The following is a 22,889-nucleotide window of genomic DNA, read 5'->3' as shown; positions in this document are numbered from 1 at the left end:
GTTGTAGAATAGATGTGCAGAAATTTGTCTTTAGCCAGCGGATGGTTATTTGCTGGAACAAACGTCCATCTGTCGTTGTGGAAGTTGATAGCTTAAATAAATCCAAGGTGGGACTGGATGTATGATGGCTCCATTACTACTACTACTAATTTGCATGTGTATGATTCAATAAGGGTGGGAATGCATAAATATGAACATAATATAATTGTATTTGGTAAACTTTCATTTTAATAAGTTTATTTTATTTTGTTATAACAACATAACAGGGCCTTATGACACTTGTTGGTTTTGTGGTACTTGTTCACTTGGTTATTTTATTATTGTATTTTTTATTTATTTAAAACAGTTTACATATTGCAGTTCACCATATTTACAAGGGTCAGTAAATAAGTTCAGCTCTCAATATTTACAAAGTTTGTCATTTGCTCAGGCAAAAGGCCTTCCACACCACCTTGTATCACTTAAATATACAATTTCCTGGCAATGTTTTTTTTCATGATGTTTTCACGTGCTGGAAAGCAAGTTCCATCAGCAAAAACAGAATTTTATAGATCTTTGTTCAAAAAGTGACATTCTGAAAGAAAAAAAAATGTTATCAACAAACAAGAATAAACCTTTAAGTTATACAACAAAATTCCATTTATTCTAAAAAATTCTAAACATTATAGATTAGAAAATAAAATAATTTTTTTTATGTCCTGTTCAGATTTTTTTAAGAAATATAATTTTATTTGAATTACAAACCAACTCTAGATTTATACATAATAATAAATTGTGAGAAACAAACTGTTTGCAGATTGCATGTCTTAAATGTGTAGAAATGAAAATTGAAGCTCCACTGTAATGCATATCTACAATTTATGAGTTGACCTAAAGTTACTAGTGTAGTGTTCAATCGAATAACAGGGGTGCACCCAGGATCCTGAGCTGGAAATCATCATTCTTCTCTTTCTTGGTGATTCCCTTCTACTTCCGACTCTCTCTCTGAGTAATTCAGAATTTTTTTTTTTTAGTTGGTGCAGCATGAGCCTCAGGCTTCCTTGCACTATATGGCTAGTAATAATATGGGATGCCAATTTTTCACTCCATTCCCCCTCCAAATATGAACCCTAGCCAAACCACTAACAATGAAGGTGAACAATTGCATCATCTTGTCATTGGCTGATTGTGAGTAATAAATAATGTTCCTCCTAATGACGTCCTTAAAATGCCAGAATCCTTGTGCCATCATACTTCTAAATTCAGCCCGACCACAAACAATGTTCCTGCAGGTAAATAGACATTCTTACTACCTGTAACCTTATGTAATGTTTGCCAACTGCAATTAGTAAAAGGATGCTCTCATCATTATGGCTAAAGGTTTGTTTGTCACTTTTGCTGCTTATAAATATAATTGGATAGATTCCATCAACTTTGTATGTGGAACTCACGATGTGTCCTAATCACTGCTTTGTCTACTTTTAGCTCCAGCGCTTTCTCTTCCATTTTCCTCTCAATTGTCACCATCATTGAGCTCCTAGCTCAATGATGTGATATATTTCTAGTATTCCTATCCCTAAAGCTTTGCATGTAAATAAATGTAGAATATGTATACAATTTGTATAATCCAAACAGGATCAGTAATAGTTCTGCCACTCATATGTCATTCATCCCTTTCCATCTAAAATGAGTTTTATAACAGAAACTCTTTGTTTGTTATTTCCTGAGTTGTTTCCTTCCTCTTATACTTCAAATAAGTAATTCCCCATTACAGAAGTAGTCTGTTGTTACATATTCTCAGTTAAGTACCACCATCTAGGTGGTACCCTTATGAAGCTGTATGGTCTGTCATCAATGGGCAGGTAGGCATCATATGTGTAACGTATGATGCCTTATGTATAAGCTTCAGTTTGTCATTTCAACTAACAATGACATTTTGAGCTTTCTGCCCAAAACATTTATTGGTTTAAAAAGCCATAGTGAACAAGTAGGGACCTGTCCACTAGGGCTTAACAAGTGGTATCACTTGTTGAGTTTAGTTTTAGTTTGGGTTTAATGGGAATTTTTTGGCACAAGGGAAACTAAGGCCAAAATGTGCCTATCATAGTAATTATGCAAATGTGATATTTTTCTGATCATGTGTTAGAAAAGTTTGTAGAGATGGGACAGATTTGCTTCATCACTGAGAATGAGATTCATCTCTAATTCATTACCCTGGGATAGAAGAGATTTAAAACTTGCCAGTAAAGCAGCTAGATTGTGGAAACAGTAAGTAGGATATGTTTCACTGTTAGTAGTGTGAGACAATGAGGACAGCGAGGAGGATCCTCATCTGTCAACATGTGAAGGTGGGTGAGATGGGTATGCCCAATACATATCCTTGCAAGGACAATCTCTTCTCATATGTTTTAACCATGAACTAGATTTCCGGTATTGTGGTATTTTATTTATTTGGAAGAGCTTATTATGGGTTTATTGCCATATGATGTCCATTGGCCAATATATTCCTGTTTTATAATGGGTTTGCAATCTGTATAAGGAACTAAGGCAAGTGTGAAGACACAGGGTTGAGAGGATTTTTAGCTGCGTGGGCAGCCTTCTCGTTTCCCTGGATTCCTGCAAAACCGATTAAATAGTGACACTGTTAATACTGTGTTGTCTTCTGTGAGAATTATCACATGTGCTCTGATTTATTTCAAAAATAGGATGAGGGTAGGAATATGTGTTGTAAAGCAGTTACTGCACTTAGGGAATCAGTATAGATTATTATCTATTGATTAGACATATTGCTGACATTTTCAATAGCCATGTTCATTGCTAGCCATGAAGTTTGGAGGTATAACTAATGTAATTAGGTTAAAAGGTTTTAGAAATAACACAAGTTGGAAGAACCACTGCATTTAGATCCATCAGTATATGTTTGCAGACAGTGTGTGTGTGCATGCGTGCATTGATGCATGAGTTTAATGTAGCTAGTTTTTTGATTATCCAGAATCTGTTTTCTCCATTTCTGAAAAAAGTCATCATAAAGGTTTGAATGTGGACCATGCAAGGTCCACATTTTTTTAAGTATCTGAGTGGATACTGTCTAGTAAAAAAAAAAAAAAAAAAAAAAAAAAAGGTAAAGTGCGGCCATTATCAACCCACTGCAGGATGGAAGCCTCCTCAACAATTCATGCTGAGGGAAATGGACCATAATCTGCCACGCTGGTCCAGTGCGGGTTGGCAGATAGACCGTATTCAGCAGTCAGGGGCTTGAACCCCGGTCTACTCAAAGAGTGTGTGCTACTGCACTCCCGCTCCTAACCACTCAGCTATGGAGGCAGGACACTCCAATTTTGCATTACACTCTTTAATCTGATTCCAGCAGATTTTCATTTTTTTTTTTTATTCCTGTAGCAGTTTATGAAAGATGGGCTAAAGAGGTAAGGCCAGACAGGATGTGAGGAAAGACTCTGAAGTTTGGATGCATATGTAAGCAGAAGCATCTGTCTCTGTAAGGATAATGGAGGTTCGCATGCATTGACATATACACTATGGACTGTTGATGTTCCAAAGGCACCCGGAGCCTTTGGAACATCAACAACTTTTGAATACTGTAATACTGATTTTCTAGTTAGTCATATAGAGGGGCATCATAGTCTAGTCAGGATCGGGTTACCGGTTTGATATAGATGAAGTAGGGAGTATTGGTCAGCTCCCCACGACATCACAGAGAGTACTCTAAGGATATTAATTTTCTTCAGATAAATAGTTTGTATATGCGTTTTTGTGCCTTACGAAGTTTAATTTCTTATCTAATTTTAAACCTAGGAATATGATGTCATTTACTTGGACTCAGAGGAGGTCCCCACGAACTGGAGATGTGCAAATGTACCCCCAATTCACAAAGGGGGATCGAAGGGTGACACGAGTAATTACAGACCAGTTAGTTTAACTTCTGTTCCAGGTAAGATAATGGAATCACGGTTAAAGATGCATTGCAGGATCATCTAGACACAGCATGGGTTTGTTAAGGAAAGTCTTCTCTGACAAATTTGATTGGTTATCATGATGTAGTTACAAAGGAACTGGATGCAAAAAATAATTTTGATATCATATACTTGGATTTCAGGAAAGCTTTTGACATTGTTGTGCATGGAAGACTACTGTACAAATTGGAGCAGAATGGTATTAAGGGATGGTTGAGTGGGAGAAGACAGAGGGTGCTGCTCTTCGTGGACTAATGTTATTAGTGGAGTCCCACAGGGTTCGTTTTGGTGTTGGGTCCTCTGCTGCTTTGTATATTTATCAATGCTATTGATGAAGGTATATCAGGCTTAGTGTCAAAGTTTGCAAATGACACAAGGGTTGGTAATGGCAGTGTGCTACTGCAACAGGATCTAGAAAATTTGGGCAGATGGGCTGAGAAGTGGCAACTGAAGTTTAACCTTAACAAATGCAAAGTACTGCATGTGGGTAGAGGTAACCCCAGAGAAACGTACCAACTGTGTAGTACTACACTTAAGGTGGTAGAAAATGAAAAAGACCTGGGAGTAATTGTGCAGTCACATATGAAGTTTTCTGAGCATTGCTGCCAGGGAAATGGGGGGTGATTGTCCCTCTGTATCAGGCAATGGTCAGGCCACGCCTTGAGTACTGCATACAGGTCTGGAGGCCTCATTTAAGGAAGGATGTAGATTTACTTGAGCATGTACAGAGAAGGGCAACAAGATTGGTGAGGGGAAAGAAGGGATCCTCTTACCAAGAGAGGCTTAAGTTCTGCAAATTGCAGCGGCTCGAGACTAGGCACCTGCAATGTGATCTGACTGAGGTGTTAAGGCCTTGAATGGGTTGAGTACGCTGAATTCTGATGAGATTCTTTCACTTGTTCAGATTACGAACCTAAGGGGACATAAATTCAAATTGAGGAAAGACAGATGTAAAATAGATGTGCGGAAATTTGCCTTTAACCAGTGGATGGTTAATTGCTGGCACAATCATCCATCTGTCATTGTGGAAGTTGATAGGTTTAATAAATTTAAAGAGAAACTGGACAAACATTTAGAGGGATTTGTTTTTTTTGGCTGATGCTGCATAAGCTCAATACTAGCTTTCTTGCATCATATGCCGCCACTACTACTACTACTGGTATAACATGACTTCCCAAATGCAATTCAGAATCAGGGTGCATTTTTTGCTTCTTACAGAAGTGTATAGCAAAAGTTTTCTGTGGAGATAGTCGGTAACCGTTTTCTAACATCCAAGATTGCATTTTATTTATTAACAGTTGGAGTTTCCTTTCCGTGCAATACATATTTTGAGAGTGTCTGGATATAGTGAGACAAGCATCCCTAATTCTACAGAATTAGGGATGCTTGTTGCTAGAGTGTGTATTTTAACGATGAAGAAAGCTCTGAATTAATGATGGTAACTGTTCTCTCAGTCCTAGACCATGTAGGTCAAAAAGGATGGCTTGATGCCATGTGGTTTCAAAAGCTTTCTCTATATCTAAGTTCACCATTTTGCACATTTGCCTCAGCCTTTATCATAAGAGCTAGGTTAGATCTGTTTTTACAAAAACCAAATTGATTTTTGTTCATCGTAATCTGAGCTTCCATATACGAGGTGAGGCAAATGTGTGTAATTTTTTCCAGAGTTTTATCCAAGCAACTAGTAAGAGAGATTGATCTATAATTATATGGGTCTGATTGGTCTTTTCTGGCTTGGGAATAGGTAGAACTATAGAATGTTGCCAGGGAATGGGAAAGTAATGTGCGACAAAAGTTTTAGGGGGGGGAGAGAGAGAGAAGGGTTCTTTCATATAGGTTCTTTAACATTGAGTAACACACTGTGCTGCCACTTTATTAGGTACACCTAGGGCTTACAATACTGGGATCTCGGTAATTTTTTTCTGGTATTGATACAAAGAATACCAGTTTTTCGGTACTAATTTGGAAAAAAAAAAAAAAAAAAAATTGTTTATAATTTAATCACATAAAGGTTATGAAATCACCTTTATGTGATTATGATGTTGTTATCTCTACTAGCAAATGGAAATCATCCATAGGACACCAAGCAACATTGCAACCTGTCAGCAATTCTCGGACAACTTCATGTCTGACCATATCGTAACTCCTGTTCCTCCACTACTCATAACTAGCCTTAATGGTTCAATGCACTCACTTGCCGCCTATAGCACCTCCATAGCCAGGTGGGCAGGAGCAGCAGTGCATAGCACATGATTCTTGATTAGACTGGGGTTCGAGCCCGTGACTACCAAATACGGAGGATAGAGAAAGGTCAGGGAATGACCACCGCATATCCCCGGAGCAATATGGTCTTAGTTGCTAATGCTCCCAAAAATAAATAAATAAAAATGCCACCTCCTTTAAGATTATAGGATATATGCCATAGGAGCCTTTCTCATTAAATAATCATTTGAAATTTCAACATTATTAATTGCATTTTTTTTCAACTTAACTTCCATAATATATCATTTACACAAAGGGTTTTTTATGTAAATATCGATGCAAAGTAACTGTTGAGTTCATCTGCAACTTCAGCTGTGTTATCTAATAATGTCCCACGTCCATTACATAAGGGTCCAATCGGATTTGTCCTCCTGTTCTTTGCATTTATATATGTGAAGAATTTCTTAACTGCACTCTTTGCTCTCTTCTTTATTCCTTATCTCCTCTCTTTGCTCTCTCCCAGACTCAGTAAAGAGACTACAGTGAAAATTATACTTCGCTTAATAAAACGTCTTTCTCCTACAGAAAATGGTGAACATAATTCAACCATGGAAGACCATAAGTGTTATGCAAAAATAAGAAATTGCCCGATTGCAATAAGATTTTAAAAGATGAACTTGAGTTGGAAATTAATGAAGTAACTTTTAACTATTTTTGCTAAAAAAGTTCAAAGCCTAGAAAATATGGACTGAGATCGGCTACGATTATCTCAGTACAATAGTATCAGAATAGAATCCAAAAGGGCGTTTTCTGCCGCTAATCAAATATGTACCAAAATTAGATCCATTATAAATGATCATACTATTGATTACTTATGTTTCTTAAGAACTTTGCAGTAACAATATATATTTTTTTGTTTTTAGAATAACTGTATTTTAATGATTTTTTATTACTGAAATAAAAGTTTATTTAAAACATGAATTCAAGTAATTACAGTATTTGTTTTTTTTTCCTTACTTCATTGCAACTAATTGTCATCAAAATTTATTGAGAGAAACGTTTGTTTTTGGAATACCAGTATCCTGGTTTCATAAATTAAAAATACCGAAATACCAGTATTAAGATTTTGACCGGTATTGTAAACCCTAGGTACACCTAGGGCCTGAGCCTCCTTTAGCTTTAAAACAGCCTGAATTTAGCTAGGAATGGAGTGTGTGGTGTGTGTCACACAGTTCCTTGAGATCCGACGGAGGTGTAGGCCTGCAACAAACAGCCCATTCCAGCTCATCCCAAAGATGTTCAATAGGATTTAGAATAGTATTGAAAGACCTGTCTAAAGATAAATAAACCTTGCAATAGGACAAAGGAACAAAAACAAGCTTTGATCCTAAATCCATGCATGGGGAATAATTGGAAGTATAAAGGGAGATGAATTCCCGAAGCTTGATGGGGCTTTTCGTTTATACCGTCTTCAAAGGGGAAGCAAACACATGTCAAAGGCTGTATTTATAGCCTGGGATTTAGAACAGCTTAAAGGTTTTTTGGAGAAAGAATATGAAGCTTTCCACTCAGAAATCCTGGTGCATGACTACTTGTCCCTGTTAGTAAAGGTCCTGGATTACAATACTATTCTAATTACACCTTACCTGGATGTTGTTATTCTCAAAAAATATCTCAGGTAAGAGAATTTGACTCAAAATATAATATTTCTGTTTATTACATCATTTTTATTTAGTTTAAATTCGCCAAAACTGACAAAAAAAACAAATTACATACAGCAGCAGTTCACAAAAGCAGCTTCCCCATCCTCCATTGAATTTGGTTCATCTAGCAGTAATGGGAAGTCTCAGGTCCAATGAAGAAGGCCAAAACTGACTGAACCCTCTTCAGATCCTCTCTTTTTCTTCTTGACTTCACCATGTAATTTCATATTTGTATATCCATTCCAATTCCAACAGATGAAGGAATGAAATGTGTGTGTTTCTTGTAATATTGAGTTATTCAGTTATCGATCAATGAAATTTCTAAATTACATAGATTCGAGTGGCATACTCAGTAGTCTAGGGTTGTTCGTGAAGTTTCAAGTAATAAGGGTAATTGCATTTCCAGTTGAATTCTGTTCTTTATTAAATCCTATTGGGCCTCCTTCTTTTATTTGTGTTCTATAGCTCTTATTACAATTCTCCCACTCACCCACTCTGCTTTATGTTCAGTTTATTTGATTGTATTATTCTACTTTCCTTTTAGTGACACACACACAAGTATTTCTTATTTAATTGTCTCACTTTGGCCACTACCTGTAGGCAGCAAACCTTAATTTTTTAAAATTCTTTAGGCCAGGCAATAAGATTTACTTTGAATTGAAATGAAAACCGAGTGTCTGGTTAGTCGCACAATGGGTTTAAAAAAATATTATTAATATATTTTAAAATTAATATAATATATGGCCTCACAAACCCAGATGGTCAAGTTGTATGGCAATTTATCATGGTATTTTCAGATTAAAGACAGACTATACCAAATACCATCATTATTAGTTTGTTTGTTTTTCTTTTAATCGTGTTCCATCTTTATCAGGCCTATTTAATTTAACTTATTTACTGTGCATTCTTGTGAAACATAATATATTAACTTTATTTTTCAGGCACCATGGTCTTTAACATTTTGGGTTACATATGAAGAACTCAGAAGAATATGTGGCATATCCTCCTTTTAGTTCCTTTCAGTGCCATATATAAACACAGATGCATTTGTTACATTGGAAAACAACACACGTATATTATTTTTATAGTATATCCTTCTTATAATGAAGAAATATTTCACAATAAAACAACATAAAAATTTAATTATAGTGATGTAGCTCATACAAATCTACATCTGAAAGATCATGTTGTATTCTGATCTATAGCATAATATTTGTAGGCCTTGTTACCTAATAACAATAAATTGTAAAATTTACATAACCTTTTTTTATTACTATTATTTAAAAAATATAACTACCAAACCACATTATCTCTTTGACTGGATCCACTTCATACCACAGACCTTCCAGATGATTCTCTCTCTCTCGGTAATTCAGAAAATTTTTTTTTGTCTGGTGCAGCATAAGCTTCAGGCTTCCCACCATATGGCTAATGATAATAATAATTTCCCCATATTATAATTTTTGAACAGGAAATAACATTATTATATTTGTATCCTTTGTTATCAGAGAAACCTCCCTAAAAGAAAAAGTTTGTTTTTACTGTAGGCCAGCCAAAAAGGGCACTCAGTTAACATTTTAGCCATGTTATTTGGTGCTGTGCAGATTCATGCATACCCCAGGCATAATCTTCATGCCACATGGCCATAGCTGATTGCTATACATCCAAGATCATAATCAGCCTTAGACAACAATTACTAACTCTTTATACTATAGGAAGTTTGATTTTAATTTTTTGTTAGTGAGAATATAAAGGTAACTGTTTAGAAAAATTAAGAATAACGAAAATTATTGCATGTGTTAATTTACAATAAAAAAAAAAACACACACACACAACCCATTCTTTGTCCTTTTTTTATGTTAAGATATGGTCTATGTCAATTGTAGGACCATTGCAAACTCCATCTTTCCCCAACGTAATACATAGTGGAAAAAGTGTCTACCATGGTAGCAAAATTGGAGAATATACCAACTCTGTTCCTGTGTATCCTACCTCTACAAAAAAACTTCCCCTGAAGCCTTAAAGAGTCCAATTAACTATGAGTTCATCACTCTATCATACCTGGACAGTAATGCACAGTCAAATCTAAGCAGTTCCCGCTTTACGAGTTTTCGCTTTATGATTTACTGGGTTTACAAGTTCTTTATTCAAATTTCAAGTAACAAAAATATCAAAATTATGAATATTAATTGCAATAAATCAATGCTAAAAATTCATCAATACAGTGAAACTTCCCTTTAACAGACAGCCATGGGGAACGAGAATGTGTCCGTTAGAGAGAAATGTCACTAACAAGAAGTCTGAGGGAGAAAAAAAAAAAAGAAAGAAAGAAAAATCGTTAAACGTTTAATGTAAAATTAAATTAAAATATATATGGATTTTGAATAATATTTTGTAAATAATATACAATTACATACACAAGAGATAAACGATTGATTTGTATGAGCGCTGCTTCTATTTTCATCGGTGGTTCGTTGTTAATACAAAGGGTACTAGGAAAGTTTTGCAATACAGCTTTGTTTATTTAATTTTTTCAAAGTAATTTCCTCTACATTCAATACACCTCTCCATCCTCCGAAACCAATCTTTAAACCAGTTCTGCCAAGTTTCACTAGGGAGTAAAGCACACTTGTTGTCCCAAGCCCGTAGACGGTCCTCATCACTGGAAAACCGCCTCCCTTTTAGCTTCATTTTCACATGCGGGAACAGTGCAAAGTCGCAGGGAGCAAGGTCTGAACTGTAGGGAGGGTGTTCGAGAAGTTTCAGTCCTGTCGTGGTCAAATATTCGGTGCAGGCTTTGGCGCGGTGAGCTGCAGCATTATCGTGATGGAGGTACCAGGTGTCCATTCTTGACTTTGGCCACAGGTTCTTCATAGATCCAATGACTTTAGGCAGGCATTGTTCAGTATACCACTTAGCTGTGATTGTCTTCTGCATGTCCCAAAACGACACGTTCCACAATTCCACTCGATTTGAAAAATACAGCTATCATTTTCTTCTTTACAGATCGGGATTTTCTGACAATTACGGGTGTGTTGTCATCATCAAAGACCCAAACTTTGTTTTGAGCCTTGGTCGGCAGTTCGTAATAGTACAGCCAAGTCTCGTCACCTGTTACGATGTTGTTCACATACCGAGATTGTCCCTTATCAAACTTTTTTAACATCTCCCCGGCACCAAGTCACACGTCGTGTCATCTGCTCTTCAGTCAGTTGATGCGGCACCCAGAGAGAACAAAGTGTCTTCACGTGCAAATGATCTTGCAGAATCGAACAAATTGCTGGTGCATTTAGGCCCAAAGTATCCTCTATCTGTTGGTAGGTCACTCGCCTGTTTTCGTCAAGCATTTTCCTCACAGCAGTAACGTTTTCCTCCGTAACTGACGTTCATGGGCCTTCCCGGCCTCTCAGAATCCTCCAGAGTGAAATTTCCCCTTTGGAATTCTCTATACCACCTGAATATCGTTGTACGATGTGGACAATCATCATCTAGTGCAAGAGTCATTTCTTCTAAGCACTGGTCTATGGTTAAACCACGCATGAAATTATACCGCAAAACTGTCCTTATCTCATTTCGTGACCACGATGCCACCGCAAGCACTTTACACTCTCACTACTAATGAATAACTGAGCCCATCGACTTGGCGCGGCGGCTACTATGCACGTATGAACATGTCTCAACATGCAGCAACAAGCAGCTTCCTGTGATTCATCTTCAACAGAATGACCTCCTTCCATTTCTTCATCCGCATGAGGAACTTCTTGAAAATATCGATGATAATGTCGTTGATATCTAGAGCACCATCTTCTGTAGTGAGGTCTGAGTCTATATCTTTGTAGTCAAGGTCATTTTTAGCGGAAGTATTGTACATTATCAATAGATGTTGAAGTTCTTGTTCTTCTTGGTGCTTCCACATTGCTGTTCACAACTTCAATTTTTGAAGTTGTGTCTTTGAGAAGCCAGACTTTACAAAACAGTTCACAACAGTTTGTTTTCTAATTGCGTTTACTGAAGAGGAAATCCATTGAATCACACTAGGATGCTGAGTTTCTTTGCAAGGTCACTCGCACATGTTACATCGTTCATGTTTGCAATGAGATGTCTTAAAACACGTTTTCTGTAGTGAAGTTTAAAATTTTTTATTATCCCTTGATCCAAGGGCTGATACTCTGCAGATGTGTTTGGTGGCAGAAAAACGATTTGAATGTTGGACAATTCAATGTGCTGGTGAGATGCAGCATTATCCATGAAAAGAATAATTTTTCTGTTTTGATGAATCATGTTTTGGTTAAAGTGACTTATCCATTCACTCATGATATCTTGTGTCATCCACCGCTTTTTTTATTAGACTTCCAGTCAACATTCAAAAGATTCAACTTTATGCCCTTGAAACAACGAGGATTTTGTTGTTTTCTATAACAAGAGATTGTTCAAAGTCTCCCAGCATATTTGTACACAATAGTACAGTCAAGCGTTCCTTAGAAATTTTTCCGCCCTGGCACTTTTCGTTTTTTAGACATTGTTTTTTCAGGAAGAGCTTTAAAAAATAACCCTGTTTCGTCACAGTTGTAAATATCCTTAGGTTCAAAATCACAACATAAATCTTCCAATTTGACGGTTCCACTCTGTTACAACCCTAGTATCAACAGATCCACCTTCACCACTTACGGTTTTCCAAGAAATTTTTTGCCGAGTTTTGAACTTGTCTAGCCATCCCACAACCTCCAAAGCCTTTTCCCTAATAATAGGCCCATTAATGGAAATTTTTTTAGCACGCGCGTGCCAAAACCACTCATACGTAACATTGTCAATTTGAAGTCCAACAGTTTTCTGGAATCATTTTTGAACCTGATCATTTACGTGTTGCCAAAATTGTTTGAGCAGTTCATTTTTTTTTCTTTAGGATGTTGCTTACCTGCGTCTTCCCGATTTTGAACTTTGCAGCGAGATTGCGAACACTATTTTTTTGCCGATCATGACGCATTCGACTTTATCTTTTAAAGTTAAATGTTTACGGGAAGACATTGTGCACTTCACACGACACTGAACAAAACTGAAAACTGAAACTCAAAAGACGAAAGGCCACCCCCCCCCCCCTGCACACACTGAATTCATCAGAAGTTTTAAACGTGCCTTAAAATTCTTAAAAAAGGGTTTAGAACCGCGACGTAAACCTTGATAAAATTCAGAGAACCGGAAATTGAAAATAAACACACGATTGAGGCAATACATGGAAGAAACGTTCCTAGAAAAAGGGCCGTGAGCTCGCCCGCTGTCCGTTATGGGGAGATCAAATTAAAGTGCTGATCTAAACGAAACAGTGCAGATTGCCTGTCCGCGTCCATTACAGAGAATGTCCGCTAGACAGAAGCTGAAAACACGTTAAAACCAATCGAGGAGAGTTGGGGAATTTGAAAATGTCCATTAAAGAGAGGTGTCTGTTAGGAGAAGTTTCACTATACAGCATTTCAAACCACAATGTGTAGCCATACAATGCAGAACTACTGTGTGTGTGTGTGTGTGTTTGTGTGTTTGGTGTGTGTGTGTGTGGTGTGTGTGTGTGTGTGTGTGTGTGTGTAGGCAGAGCAGAGCATCTCACTAACTTACATAACATAAGGTAGATTTCATAATAGAGAGCTATTAAGTGCTCGATAATTCCTACTATTCTATTATTCTCGTGAAATCAACAGGGATTACCTTTATTTTTGATATAGGATTGCTTCTATTTCAACCAACTCTCCTAGTCCAACATTATAAATGATGCTAGAATTAGGGGAGATGAATTCAAGTATTGGGGGGGGGAGATGTTTAGACTGGACTGCAGGAATTTTTTTTTTAGCCAGCGAGTTATAAATTACTGGAATAAGTTGCCTACATGGGTGGTAGACAGTCTGGGGATAATTCAAAGGACCATCTGATAGTACCTTCTGGGAGAGGGAAACCAATTAGGATGATAGGTTTAATTTCCTTTTCTTTTATTAACTAATTAAGTGTTTTTTTTTTTTTTTGGCTAGTGCAGCATAAGTCTAGGCTTTTTTGCACCATGCAGCCATTACTAATACACTTGGTCGTCAACTTACAACCTATGCGACTTATGACCGGCCACACTTATGACCACAAAAAAAAAAAAAAAATTAATTAATCAATTAATAATAAATAAGGAAGTCACTACTGAGGACACCCCATAACCCCAGGTGAGGAGGCACTCTCATGATGGGAGGTCTGAGGACAGCACCAGGCACCATACACTCCGTCGCTTTCAAGCATCTGTTGCATGTGGTGTATTAATTAAAACTTCTACTGAAATACCCCATAAAATGTTTAGTACAACGGCAAATGCCTTCATCTACATAAACTCGTAAAGTTGGGAACTGTCTACACATTATTACCAACATTGCAGGATTTTTTTTTTTTTTTCCCCCTTTGGTACGCCTAGATATTTATCCACAGTTTAATATCATTAGAGCCCATGTGAATAATAATAATAATAATGTCTTTTTAGAGCTCTTAAAAAGCAAAACCCTATTTGTTACCTTTTCAATTTTCTTCCAGGCAGTCATGCCCTTGTACTATTCCACCAATCTTTATTTAATTAAAAATAAGAACAAAATATTTGGTACCTTGATTGATAGTTACAATATTTTATAACTTGTGAATTATTCCCAGGTCTTCTGCAGTACAATGTTGAATCAGTTTCCTTCTGGAAAACAGAACTGAAAGTGGTACTGTGGTATTTTCCAACTGACTGTGATGAGTATAATGAATAATTATACAAACAGAGGGCCAGTAAATCAGAATATCTTATAATTGGGTACTTTAAACTCTCCAGATATTGATGGAAACTTGTAATCTCATGGGTATAGAAAGCACGTCAGAAAGATGCAAAAATGGAAAGCTTTCTCAATCTGATTATAAGCAGCAGTTAAATACATTAAAAATCTACAGATAAAAGAACTACTAGCGAACAAATACTGTTCAATGTTTAAGCCTAAATGAATGTCAGATGAACTGATGAGACTAGTGGCCGAAATCAAAGTAACATAGGATGCACATAAATTATCAGGATACAGAAACCCACAGTGAGTATAAAATAATGTTCATTTATACTCAGAACAAACAGTATGTCAGAGGAGTTTGAATACAATTTTAATGTATTCATCAGTCACTAGTCTCCACTCACTTCAAAAGGGGGGGTTACATAAGCTAAGGAAGGTTTTAAAGAATGCAAAGATAAACAGCAGAATTCTTTACCGATGCAAATACTAAAGGTAACATAATGAATCAAATCGGACCACTAGATATAACTGTTGATTATCCTGTTCAAGTTGCTGACAAATATATATTTTGTATTGATATACACAAGAGGAAATGGTTGTGGAGAACAGGATGCCAGAGTATAACAAATTCTTACACGGAACTAAATGATTTTGTGATAACTGAGAGGAAAGTGGAAAAGAAATTATGGAAGCTAAAAGTAAATGAGGCACATGGGGTGGATGGGACAAACTAATTATATTAGGAGTGGCAGAAAAAGAGGTAAGCAAACCATCAGCCCCACTACACTGGACATATACAATGTTTCCCCAATTGACAAATAGGGATCAAAGGGTTAAGTAAGTAATCTCAGACCTAAAAGCTTGACTTCTGTTGTAGAGAAAAAATGGAGCCACTGATTTAAAGGACTAATGCAAGACCATTAGTCATTTAATGCAATGTAGACAGTGCAAATATGTGGCAGAGAGTGTAGATTTGTTAAGAGGATAACTTCTCCAAATCAACCTAATTGGATACTACCATGTCACATTGACAAAGCAACTGATGCAAAAAAACAACAAAAAACAAAACCTGTAAATGATAATATAATTTTGATATCATAGACTTCAGATACTGTTCCACATAAATTAGTGCTGTACAAATTGGAGCAGTGTTACATAGGTGTAAGTTATTGTTATTGTCTAAATGGATTGTTCAGTGGGAGAAGACAGTTACATCAAGCAGTTGAGTGCTTATCAATGAGCATTGCTTTTTGTGACTAATGTTATTAGTGAAGTGCCCCAGGGTTCTATGCTGGGCCCATTGTTGATTTGCAATATTTATTAATGATACTGTTTGTTATTTGGTTTTTAGGAGCATTAGCAACTAAGGCCATATTGCTCCGGGAATATGCGGTGGTCATTCCCTGACCTTTCCGCATCCTCCGTATTTGGTGGTGACGGGCTCGAACCCCGGTCTAATCAAGAAGAGTGTGCTACGCACTGCTGCTCCTTCCCACCTGGCTACGGAGGCGCCTCCAATGATACTAATGAAGGAATTCTTGTTATCTTAATTTGCAGATGCAAGCTTATTATCTAAGTTTGCGAATAATATATAGGTTGACAGGATGGTAAATTACAGTAAACAATATATTATCTTATCTACTCTGCTAGCTAGTGACTGGATGGATTCTGAGTAGTATGTACATTGTGTCAAGGAGCTGGTGATTTCTTACTGTATCTATGCCATATCCAAAAATTTCATTACTTCATACAATATGTGCCTGCTCTATTTTTTGTTATCTACTGAATGCATTATGAACAGTTCAACTAATAGAAACAACATATCTACATGGAGATCTAAACCTCCCAAAAACTTTTAGTTCATTTCATAAATAGGTTTCAGTTTTAATCTTAATGATATCTATTCCACCTATAACCTACGAAGCCCTAATTTACTTTTTTTGACAGAATCCAAATTATTGGTTGCCTCAACCACTACTCATTTCAGCTTTCCTAATTATTTTATCAATGACTCCTTTCGCTTCAAAGGCAATACTTTAGTATATGTCCACTCTGTTATTCCCTGTCAAAGAAATACTAATTTCAAATCCCCTCTGATTTTCTCTGGCTTAAAATCTTTCTACCCTATTCTGTCAAATGTACAACTCTACAATTCTACCATTCTTACAACTCTTACTAATCACTTGGAACTTTTTTTTTTAACTTGACTTTCTCCAGTCCAGTGTTCACTACGTAAGTTTTCTTCAGTTTTCTAGTCACATGGTCTCAGCTGTTCAAGATCCTGAAGCTTCTGCAAATACTACTCACCTTGTAGATTGTTCAAAGTACCTACCACACAATAACATACAACCCTAACCACACACTCAACACTGAATGTTTTTCTCACAAACCTTTCAGAGTACATAGTCGAGGTGAGTGATCCTCTAGGTAACTAAGATCACAACTTGGTGATATCTTCTCCAGTAGAGGCTTTCCCTCGTGGCCATTCTCAGAATTGTATTGTTGATGTTACAAGAATGCAGATTGGGATGATTTGTGAGATTATATATATATATATCCGATAATTCAAATTGTATGTTAAACTTTTAAGTCATTATTTAAATATACAGTAAACCCCTGCTATTCGTGGGGGTTATGTTCCTGAGAAATGTCGCGAATACTGAGATCTCTCTCTCAGTATAAGCACATAACAAATAAATCTACCTGCGCATCTGAAAAAAAGATTATTTTTCAGGTTCCTTTTCTTTGTAAACTACTCGCTCTGTACAAGTCTCAAATCATCCTATCATGGATGTGTTCCCTCATCTGGAGTGTTATCCGTATGTTTCCCCAGAGCTCAATCATCTTCTGCTCTGATGGTGCATTTCTGTCTTTCCTGTCTTCTCCAAGACTCCTGTAGAAGGCTTTTTGGTTTTCATCGAAGATTCAGTTGTTTATTTTCCTGTGGGAGATCTCTTTATATTAACACAGTTTCTTACTGAGTGTGAGGAGGTTCTGCTTCAGTGTGTCTAAGTATTCTGCTATTTTCTGATTTTTGGTCTCGTGTTTACTGTGGCTGCTGTCTCTCTTGAGGGTGCTCTCCACTTTTCCAATCAATTTCTTACTCCTATTACCCCATTGTTACTTGGTCAACTGGCCTATCTTCACTCTTAATTCTTCTATCTTCTGCTCAAGTGTTCTTTCTTATATTGCACATTCCTTCTCTTTTTGGTTCTTCTGCTGCTAGTCTCTTGTTTCTCTTCCATTAATCCTAGTGGATGCTATGGCTGTTGGGTGGCCTCCAGCGTTGCACCATTGTTGTTGAGCTGATATGGTATTATTTGCCAATTAGGTGGTCTGTGACTTTTCACAAGATTCTATTGGGTCTCTGCTTTGGTATCACAGAGGTCTTTGTAGGGTCAATTCCTTCGAATTCTGTTAGGACCTACTTCCACTCTTCTATTCTGGATATCATGATGTCGTCTCTTTCCATTAGGTTGTATATCTTCTTGCTCTTCCTCCTGTGGTTTCATGTCTTTGAACAATCTTTGTTCTTTGTAGTTGATCGCTCACATTCTGCTTGATTTTTTCAAGATTGCAGGAGCTATCAGGTTCTTCGTGACAATGATCCTTCTCTGGTCGGCTATTCGCTGTTCAGTGACCTGAATATCCAGGAATCGTTCCAACCTCTAGGTATGTAGTCTCGACCTGTACATTGTCATAGCGGTCGTTAGCCTGGTTATTTCGTAGTATGCTCGCATGATGAAATGTATTAAATTTCGATGCTCCACTTAATGTGTTGCATTTTCTTTCTTTCTGGATGGTCATTAGTACAGTTAGCACTTCCAGTTGGTTGGGCAGGATGGTTTTGCCCTTCCCTTGTGGTAGCCATAGGGGGGACAGTGCCACTTGCTCCTCTGCCTTCCTCGGGAGACTCTTTCGAACCAACCCTCTGCCTAAGGCCTGAACGCGAGTGATTTTATCCTGCACCACACTCGCTGCAGTAAGATTACTATTCCTCTTTGACATCATACGTCTATTGAGGTGGACCTGTTTATCTTCGGTTTATATCCAGTGGTAAAAAAAGTAAAAGTAAACTGCAGCCATTATCAACCCACTGCAGGACGGAAGCCTCCTCAACAATTCATGTTGAGGGAAATGGACTATAATCTGCCATGCTGGTCCAGTGCGGGTTGGCAGATCGACCATATTTAGCAGTCAGGGGCTTGAACTCCGGTCTACTCAAATAGCGTATGCTACTGCACTCCTGCTCCTGACCACTCGGCTATGGATGATAATAATAATAATAATAATAATTATTATTATTAAACTAGGCAGCCCAGTCAGCTTTTCTGGCAATTCCACCACCTATATACGATACTGTATAGATATCAACCATATACTGCCACTAGTTGGTTACCATCCCTGGCATGTAGAGCCATTAGGGATTAACTTTCTGCTTACTGATAATAGCAAGAAGAAGAAAGAAATAGGAGAGGAAAACAAAATCAGTACAGAGCAATCAAGTCCATGCATCCTGAAGCATAAACTAAGAAGTCGTTGTCCTACTCAAAACCAACTGCAGTGCATTCTGGAACAATGTACTTCAAACAGAATGCAACATAAAATGATTCATAGCTGAGCAATTTGCAGAAGTAGGTTTCATAATCACATCCATCTGGCATACTGTTGCATTTCTGATGTGTCCACTCTTTGCACAGTGAGAACCAACTATTTTCTTTACATAACAACGTCGTGCTGTATGTCCACAGTGGACACCTGTGACAGGAATAGTAAATACAGGTCACCCCCGCTTAACGCTGATAATTCGTTCTGGAAAAACAGAGCGCCGCATTCCCATAAGGTAACATATGTATTTGTGAGTTGCGGTCGGTGCCATAGGATATTTCCTAATCAATAATAAACGGTAGTGAAAAGATGTACAAATGTCGGTCAAAATATTTAATATTCAAATATTTGCACATAAAATATTCTGCATTACATACATATATAATTATGTGGTAACTACTTACATATCAAAATTAAACTTAAAATTCCAATTAAAATCATGAATTTAATCATGAAAAATGTGTTGATTTTGGGTTGAACTTTGGCCCTCTTCCAAATAAACTAAATGGGGTATTAATTTTAATTCCCCTGCAGCGTTACCACCCAACAATAAAGTCAACTGATCCTTCACCACTTTGAAACCTTTGCATGTTTTTTTATTCTTTACCTGGCATGTTATTTCTTCTTTCAATATGAAACTTGTTGAGAAGTATAACACATAATATCTCTCTTCAATAATTTTAACAAGTTCTTTTTTTGAAAGTTTCGGCTCCTTCTGCACTTGCACCTTCTCCCTGGATTTTAAATCTATTCAACCCTTACTAGTTTTAAATGATTCCACATTTTTTTTCAGGTGAGTTTTCTTCAGACCATCATATTGGCTAATCTCTCTCTCTCTCTCTCTCTCTCTCTCTCTCTCTCTCTCTCTCTCTTTCTTTTTTTTTTTTTTTTAATAACATTTAACTTAATTGAATTCTGCGATGGATATTATCTTCAATCAAATTAGTAAAGTTTTTCCGTTTCAATCCTAATAGTCGGCCTAGCTCTAGTTGCTTGCAGTGGAACAGCTATCTTTCCCGCTGCTAAAATTAATTCTTTATTTTTTTATAATTGTTCTTACAGGTAAACTTGTAAGTCCTAAATCATGGCACACATCTGCTTGTCGTTGACCGGAATCAATTCGCTTCAAAATGTCTAATTTAATTTTCAGTCTTTTTCTGACATTTATAGTCTTCTTACTGCGCCCAGAAGTTGCTTTTTCATTCTTGTCTGCCATTATTAACTCTTCGAAAACGTAACTGCGTTGGTTGCATTAATTACGATAGAATGTTCAAGTTATTTTTTGGTTTTTAGGAGCATTAGCAACTAAGGCCATATTGCTCCAGGAATATGCGGTGGTCATTCCCTGACCTTTCCGCATCCTCCGTATTTGGTGGTGACGGGCTCGAACCCTGGTCTAATCAAGAAGCGTGGGCTACGCACTGCTGCTCCTTCCCATCTGGCTAAGGAGGCGCCCAATGTTCAAGTAAACTGTCTGTTACGCACAATGTCTAATGCTGTACCGAGTGATCACTAGACTTCGGATAAATGCATATAACGCAAATATTACAAGCAATATACTTGATCATTTTTTAAAATGCTGAGCTCGGAACTATGTAATAAGTCACTGTATTGCAATTAAATTAGCGTGCGAGAAAATTTCACTGAGCGTGGGAAACATTTTAATGCTGTTTTGTTATTCATTTGCAAGCTATTGACTCCATCAAATGAAACGATTTCGTTAAATATGCCAAAAATGCAATCTGTAAAAGAGCGTTATAGTGATCTGTGAGAGTGTTATAGTCAGATACAGGTTAAAATATAAGAACAGCGTTATAGCGAATCAGCGTAAAGCGAACCGCATTATAACGGGGGGGGGGGGCTGTAATACCTTTTGAACTTGACTTTTATAACCCAGGTAAGTCACAGAGAAGCCTAAATTTTTTAAATCTACATTGGATTCAAGCAATTGAATATCCTTACAAGTACCAACCTTCATTATTATCCAATCAATGTACATAGCGATGACCCAGATCCTTCAACAGAATAATTAATTTCCACACTACAGACAGGGTTTGTGATAGCAGTCTCATCTTTTCAACAAATGGCCAGTTAACCTTTTATAGAGGTCCTCTTTGAAAGGCATGTTTTTTCTTCTTTCAGTATGAAACTTGTTGAGAAGTATAACACATAATATCCCTCTTCAATAATTTTAACAAGTTCTTTTTTGAAAGTTTCTGCTCCTTCTGCACTACTTCTTTAAGTAGCGCACTCCTTAAAAATGAATTTGTTCTGCTGTGAAAATTACGCTCACTGAATTATCTGTGTAGTTTAAATCTTTCTGTCTTCAAAAACAGATGAAAAGAAACAACAGCTTTGCAATCCCCCTTTATACAAATAAAGAAATGTCAATTTCTTGCATGGACTTTTAAAGACAAATGCAATCATTAATAGGAGTGCTGAATTACAGATTACAAGATGTTGATTTTTTTGTAAAGTTTATTTTAGAGTGCAGGATTTTACAGTTTACTGTAGTTAAAGCCACATTTACCCCATTACCGTGCTCACTAACAGCAATGATCCCAATGCCAGTATTTCTAACAAAAGTTTGGAAAAGACTTTCGATGGCATGAAAATAATGTTGACACAATTTAAACTTAATGTACTTTTTCCCCTGTTGATACATAATTGTTTTGGAAACCAGACTACTTACTCAATTTACTTTTCTTAAATAGAATGTCGCATTAAGGCAAATGCATCCCTTCCTTACTGTCTGAACCCTGGTAATTCTGCGAACTGTGTCATTAATAATGCTGAGAATTCATTGCTAACACTCTTTCAATTTTCATTCTTTCATTATTCACTATTCCTTCTAATTCGTCAAAATATTCAAGAAATTATTTCCAACCATCTTCTTGAACTCAGTTCAGTCAGTCACAGTTCTGTATGCACAATGTGGTACCTGGTGAAAGCAACATTATCATCTGTTCACTGATATTTCAAGAAAAGAGAGAGAGAGAGAGAGAGAGAGACAGAATGGCAAACTTTTTGGCAGATATCTGGAGTGGACATCCAAATCCACAACACATCTGCAGAGGATATTATTTATGGTTCATAGATAAGAACATTTTTATTTGCTCTTCTAATTATATATTTGCATAGGTTAGTGAAATACAATCACAAAATATACATAAGGTCTATGGACAACTTATTGTGTACTTTACACTTTGGAAAAATTATAATTGTGTAACTACTTGCAGTGAAAAAATTATTTTTGTCTTTATTTTCCAAAATATACAAATAAATGGAGAAAATATTTTTTTCCTGCAAAAAAATGTTTCTGGAGTATATTTTGAGCACCAGTGAATAGTTTTTCACTGGTTTATCAGTGTTGTAGGTGTGTTTAATTTAATTACTATGAATCTTTAGAATGCCATTTGTTTCCAGGTTAGATTTTTGTTTTTACTGTAGAGCAGATTTTGTTTGGCTTTAATTTTTAAAAACTGTTAATAAAAAGTACCATGCATATTATAAAAAATTTTTTTCAGTGAAAAAATTTAAATAATCAAGTACAAATTTAAATTATTAAATTTATTTTGAATCTAAGGGATGAAATATTGTGTATTTTTACAAAATCTGCTGAATTTTAAATAATTATTTATTATAATTGG

General features: G+C 36.6%; 2 protein-coding genes across 4 annotated transcripts in view; one reads left to right on the top strand and one right to left on the bottom strand.

Moving 5' to 3' along the window:
* The window catches only part of LOC150075058 (mitochondrial uncoupling protein 4-like), a 308,741-nt gene extending 299,827 nt beyond the window's left edge, over window positions 1-8,914 (top strand). For both annotated transcript variants that reach the window (XM_090388936.1, XM_090388935.1), the window contains one exon: window positions 8,797-8,914. In XM_090388936.1, coding sequence (XP_090245062.1) covers window positions 8,797-8,868 — 72 coding nt within the window. In that variant the 3' untranslated portion in view covers window positions 8,869-8,914. The remainder of the gene's footprint in view (window positions 1-8,796) is intronic.
* LOC150075057 (transducin beta-like protein 3) overlaps window positions 397-22,889 on the bottom strand; it is a 472,089-nt gene continuing 449,596 nt past the window's right edge. For both annotated transcript variants that reach the window (XM_090388931.1, XM_090388932.1), the window contains exon 22: window positions 397-574. The gene's annotated coding sequence lies outside the window, so the exon portion shown is untranslated. The remainder of the gene's footprint in view (window positions 575-22,889) is intronic.

This window comes from Mastigoproctus giganteus, chromosome 14, assembly GCF_048544385.1.
Source record: "Mastigoproctus giganteus isolate SK-2022 chromosome 14, ASM4854438v1, whole genome shotgun sequence".
NCBI lineage: Eukaryota > Metazoa > Arthropoda > Arachnida > Uropygi > Thelyphonidae > Mastigoproctus > Mastigoproctus giganteus.
This window is presented reverse-complemented; position numbering and strand designations above follow the sequence as displayed.